This window comes from Xenia sp. Carnegie-2017, unplaced genomic scaffold, assembly GCF_021976095.1.
Source record: "Xenia sp. Carnegie-2017 unplaced genomic scaffold, XeniaSp_v1 HiC_scaffold_24, whole genome shotgun sequence".
NCBI classification, from domain to species: Eukaryota; Metazoa; Cnidaria; class Anthozoa; order Malacalcyonacea; family Xeniidae; genus Xenia; species Xenia sp. Carnegie-2017.
This window is the reverse complement of record NW_025813487.1, coordinates 7,008,371-7,014,180: the sequence shown is the minus strand read 5'-3', so window position 1 is coordinate 7,014,180 and position 5,810 is coordinate 7,008,371. Positions and strand designations below refer to the sequence as shown.

Sequence of the window (5,810 nt, the reverse complement as noted above, 5' to 3'; positions counted from 1 at the left end):
TACGAACAACAAGGATGGAAAGCAAACAACACAAGAAACATATGAAGCTAGATTGTTTCTACAATGGGGAGGTTAGTCAATCCTCTACAAACAAATCAATTTTAACTCCGGAAAATGTGAAATGTCGTCAAACGATATAATCGGAGCATTTTACTAGTGATTGTTTTAGGAGCTAGTTTCATTTAAATGGTTATGCGTCAGCTTGCGTCAGGCACCGCAATGCATTATTGTTACTTATTAATTTATAAGTCAAAGATTACAATTATTGATTATTGTTCTGTAGATGATGTGGTGGAAGAGTTTATGAAAGATACTGAAGATATGCAAGTAAATACAACAGTTACATAAAGGATGTAGCATCAGCACTGGAATCAGACAGACAGTCCAAGCACAAAATACAACAAAAATGCTGATGAAGATAATTGAGGAGTAGGTCACATATGTTTCACTGAAATACTTGGCTTTGGTAATTTATCCAAACTTGCATTGACTTCAGCACAAACCATGAAAAAAAATGCAACATACACCACAGTTTAAGCAGATATAAAGTTATGATGTACATCCTGAATGTCCAAGCAAAGAATACAACAAAAATGCTGATAAAGACATTGTAAGCGTTGAAGAGTAGGTCCCATTATATATTTTCACTAGATAAGACGTACATTTTAGTATTTTCACCCAAACTTGCATTCTCTTGACAACAGGCCAAGACACAAGTGCGAAATATAAAGCAAAGAAAATTATCGTTCTATAGCAACTCCTTCTTTTTCAGCAACATCATTTATATTTTGCGCCAGTTCTTAAGGTGAAAACAAGCCATTCAGTAACCATGATAACAAATGATTTTGCTACAACTGTGATGAACATCACATTCGGAAAAGATAACCTTATCTTAGTTATATCCATTAATCTTCTTTTGAGCTTTACCATCATTTTTCTGGGCACATCAGTGGTTTTTCAGGTTTATCAACGCATGAGTCTCTAGGATACAGCAAATCAACTTATAATCATAAACATAATTTTCTTTTCCCTGTATTGCAAGTCTTGTCAACAAAAATTCTAGACAATAGAAACAATAAAAGTATTGTAGGAGTTTGTGATAGTAGGGATGACAGTATTAGTCATTATTTCATTTGTTGTGATTCACATGAGAAGTAGATGATAAAAATCAAAGATTAACCTTTATGTTTTTAATTGTATGTTTATGCAAACTTTAGATGTTAAGCAGAACAGTACAGAAATGGGAGACCTTGGCCACTATGAAGCAATTGTTTGGTTTTGTACCATTGGTATGATAACAACATTTATTTCTGATAGCCATGCAACTATCACTAAGTATACAAGAGAAACATTTATTTGAATATACAATGGCATATAAAAAAACAGCCATTCCAACTTTCTTTGATTTATGACATAATTGGGAAATGTAAAGTTTATTTAATTACCTTGTACAGGAAGGAATTACATGCTGTCACTAAATGGAGGAAAGCTATTGGATGTTATTTTTATTGGACTGCTACATGAAGATTATCTGATGCTAATATAATATTGGTAAAAATCTCAAGGCATGGATTTGGCTCACTAGGGGTAATATGCAGTTTACATTTATACAACTTTATGAGGTAGCTGCAATGAAGTTTTTTTTTCTTTAAGTTAGGTTGTATTGCATATAAAAAGCTAAAAGAAGCACAAGAGGACACAAACAATTGGTTAAACAAGTATCTTCTACAACACAAAAAAGGCGTTCAGAAAGATACCTTTCAGTTTTTAATATTTTTCTCCAAAGATGATTCATTATTCTTATCAGCTGGAATGCTTTGCAGGTGTAGCCTAACAAAATATCAATAACATATCTATTGAAATATTTGATAATGCTTTGCATGTGTCATCCAATACATCCTGACTGCCTAACATTTCAGTGGTAGAAAGAAAATGTAAAACCGAGGATGTTAAGAGCCTACAGTAAATTACCAAATACGAAACTACTATCAATAATCAGAAATAATGGAGCTTCCCTATATTATATAAACAATGAGGCCTCCTGTCATCACACATAAATAATACATAATAACATTGCTTACTTTGCTCTGGGCTTTCAGTATCAAGAACTCATTTGTTCAAAGAAACTTTGTGAAAGCCATAATAGTCTATAATATATACGGTATTCATCCATCTTCTTACTGGACTCACTCCCACTTGAACGAAGTATGCAGTTGAGTTTCATATTGATGCAAGTAATGGATATTATTACAAATATGGATAAATACTTTCACTAAGACCATTTCAGAACAGAACGAAAGCAACAATCTAATTGACTCTCTAAAGCGTTTACAAGTTCTTTTTCCTGAGCAACAATGTCTTCCTACACAACAATTCTTCGACTGATGCCACTTGCTAGCAATAAAGCCACTTGCTTTTAGTTGCAACGGTAAACAACAGCCTCGAGGCCCTCGACAATGTCGTCGCATGGCAGAAATTCTGCTTGTGAATCGCCAGTATGAGGACAAATGTACAGAATGATAATTCTCGTAAAAGGACCAGGAAGTGCTGCCGTATTCTAAATTACATCTGTATTATTTTCGATGTACACTGCACACAGCAAGCGATACAGCAATTGTCTGAAACTGTCATTATCATCGAGTTACTTTATGAATATTACATGATGGAGGCTATGACGTCACAGACTTATTCAGCCTTCACTTAGGGGCCGATTACATGGACCGAGTTGTCCCGGCAAGGTGAGTTGTCTCGGGTATCCGGGTTAGCTTTTTTCAAGCGATTACATGGACCGAGCAGTGAACTCCATATATATATATATATGGAATGATAACGACAATACATTTTATAGATAAAAAGTTGAAGCCAAAGTCCTAGTCTCTTGCGCGGTTTGTACGTCAGTTCCAGTCCTTCAAAGTCGAATATTCACGCGGTTTGTACGTCAGTTTCATTCCCCTGAGTGCCAAACATACACGGCCAATATAAATTTGAATACAAATTGCAAAAGCATAAACATATAAACAACATCACGACAAACAACACATGAGGCCAACTCTTCGCAAAAGGTTATTTTTTACAGCTAAAACTTTACTACAGTGAGTTCGTTGTAACTTACAACTTGTAACGAGGAAAAGCCAACTGAAAATTACACTTTATGCTAAAAGGCAATACAATAAGAAAATATGACGAGAAAATATTCAAGCATGAATTTTTCTTTCGTCGGAAGGTAAATTTTCAAACGGTGTCAGACAGTGTTTGTCTTTTTTGTCGTTTCAATGGATTTAAAGATCTGTTTTTCCGAAGAAAAAAGAAACTTGAATATCAAGGTTCATAAAAAATGTTGAGTCTATAACTCGCATTTTACTTTTTACAGAGCGATTGTATCTTTCATCGATTTTGATAGTGCTTGAAATACTAAATGGTTGTCATCTCGATATCAGTAATTGAATATCCTTAAAGACTTTGATATGTTTTAAAGGAAAACCGCAGCGTAAAAGCAGATCGACTAAGTTCACCTCACCCTGCTTCTCGATTTATCACTTTGATTCACTTTCCGTGAACCTTTTCATTCCAAAAATTTCGTTATTTTTACGCTCTGATCAAGATCCGAACTCTACCATTACCAAGGGACAAATGATTTAAAAAAATTAAAATGAACACGCGAGAGACTGTGATGACGAATGATGACGACAAATATTTTTTTGGCTTCAATTTTTGGCTTCGGTTATCATTCCAGTTATTCAAATGTCGAGTTCACTGGGACCGAGTTGTCCCGGCAGGGTTAGTTCTCTAGGGTACTCGGGCTCCTGGCTCCGGGAGAGACTTCGAATTTTTTGCGGGAAAATATGGCGAACATTTTGTAAACAATGAATTTTTCGCATCCACTCCATTCTTGTTTCCTGTCTACTTTTTCAATTTTATTGTTTCATTTACTTATGGGCAACATACAAGCAATACGTTCACAGAGTTTTTTATAGTTACTATGCCACAAAAAAATCAGTAGCTGAGAAAAAAGCACGATACATAAGAGCTAGAAAACTTAGTCGGAAAAAGCGAGCTATATGGACCAAAAAAGGAAGAACTGACTTTTTGTGGAAGAATATGTTTGATGGAGTTACCCCAGATAATGAGTGGAAGCGAAACTTTAGAATGTCGAAAGAGCGATTTTTTCAATTGTGCGAGGAGTTGCGACCTTACATTTCTGAAGGAATAAACACTCCAAATTATAGGTCACTCTCTCGTGAAAAAAAACTCGCTATCACTTTATATTACCTAAAAGACACTGGTTCTATTTGGATGACGGCGAATGCCTTTGGTGTTCATCAATGTACAGTTTCTAAAATCGTTTTAGCTGTTTGCAATGCAATTTGTATACATCTTTGTCCAATATATCTGCACCTTCCACAAACGGTAGTGGAAATGAGGAAAAAAGTTGCTGAGTTTGAAACAAGGTTTGGCATGACTCAGGCATTTGGCTGCATTGATGGTACACACATTCCCATTCAAAGACCGTTGGTTGATTCTCAAGATTACTTCAATTATAAACAGTTTTTCTCCATTAATGTTCAAGCTGTTTGTGATTCAAATGGCTTATTCATGGATGTTGACTGCAGGTGGCCTGGCAGCGTCCATGATGCAAAAGTATTTTCAAACTCATTCATAAATAATGAACTAAAATTGGGAAGATTACCACAAACCTTCACTCATGTTTTACCTGGTCATGACAAGATACCTAACTACCTCATAGGTGACCCAGCATATCCTTTAACACCCAACTGCATTAAAGAATACCAATCATGCTTAAGCATTTGATGAGGTAGTTTTTAACAACATGCTAAGAGCCGCAAGAAACCCAGTAGAATGTGCATTTGGCCGCCTAAAGGCTAGATGGTCAATTTTGACAAGAAAAATGAACCTTAAACTGGATGCAGTACCAAAAGTTATTTTAGCTTGTTTTGTTCTCCATAATTTTTGTGAGATGCATAATAGAGACATGGATGAGGAGATTGTCCAAAATCAAATAGCTAGGAACAGAGATGAAGAAATAGCCCACAAAAACAGCCCAGATCCAGTGTACTCAAGTACCACCAGGGAAGGAGAACTAGTCAGAGACAAACTAAAACAATATGTTAATGCACATTTGCTTTACTAGTCTTTTTAATATTCTCAAAGCAACAGTTTTTTTCTTCAAATACATGTTTATTTTATAAACAAAGAACATTTGTTCCACTCTAACAAAAACAATGTAACATAAAGAATTACTCAGTAAGAATTCAACATAAAAAATAAAACAAGTATGATGTTTTTAACCAATAAAATGTTAAAAGTCAATATTGATGTTGATGTGGTTGCAAGGGTACTCCATTGCTTTCTACACGGGGAATATAGAAAGACTGGCCAGACATATCAGGTGGAAATATGTAATTAGAGGTATTAATACCTTGGTGAAACTGCGGCATAAGATTTGTGGACTGCATTCGATCTGATGGGTATGGTGGCCTGATGTGCTGTGACGATTCACGTGATTTTTGAATTGAAGAAGCAATAGCAGTCATTGAAGCACTAATTGCCTTCAAAGACTCTGCAAATAATAAATTGGATTCTTTCAGGGAATTTGATATCTCTTTACAAAATTCTTGTTCATCTTTTGATTCTTGCATCAAGATTTTGTCGCGTTGGGAAGCTGATAACTGACGTTCCATGTGCCTACGTTTGTTATCAATCAATGTGGGTACCACATTCATTTTCCGCTTGCCTCTCATTGCTTCATGCTTTTCTTTCTCACTAAAAGTATTCTCGCATTCTGCTATGGA

At 35.4% G+C, this 5,810-nt stretch overlaps 1 protein-coding gene and 2 long non-coding RNA genes across 4 annotated transcripts; 2 read left to right on the top strand and 1 right to left on the bottom strand.

Moving 5' to 3' along the window:
* The first annotated feature begins 276 nt into the window (after positions 1-276).
* Positions 277-2,058, top strand: LOC124451440. The gene is made up of 4 exons (XR_006950462.1): positions 277-429; positions 1,218-1,289; positions 1,455-1,587; positions 1,654-2,058. It is a non-coding gene; the product is annotated as an uncharacterized LOC124451440 (long non-coding RNA).
* Positions 612-2,640, bottom strand: LOC124451439. 2 transcript variants are annotated; one of them, XR_006950460.1, is made up of 3 exons: positions 2,082-2,640; positions 1,758-1,830; positions 612-1,059 (listed from the first exon to the last, which is right to left on the bottom strand). It is a non-coding gene; the product is annotated as an uncharacterized LOC124451439 (long non-coding RNA). The 2 variants fall into 2 exon arrangements; XR_006950461.1 differs by having other exon boundaries at positions 612-981.
* Positions 2,641-4,098: 1,458 nt separating this feature from the next.
* Positions 4,099-4,809, top strand: LOC124452042 (protein ALP1-like). The gene has a single exon (XM_047002636.1). It carries the CDS (start codon positions 4,099-4,101, stop codon positions 4,807-4,809), a length of 711 nt encoding a protein of 236 aa, XP_046858592.1.
* The last annotated feature ends 1,001 nt before the right edge of the window (positions 4,810-5,810 follow it).

Bases quoted from the DNA above. Each gene is read 5' to 3' on its own strand.
- LOC124452042 (XM_047002636.1), top strand. From the start codon at position 4,099: ATGTTTGATGGAGTTACCCCAGATAATGAGTGGAAGCGAAACTTTAGA.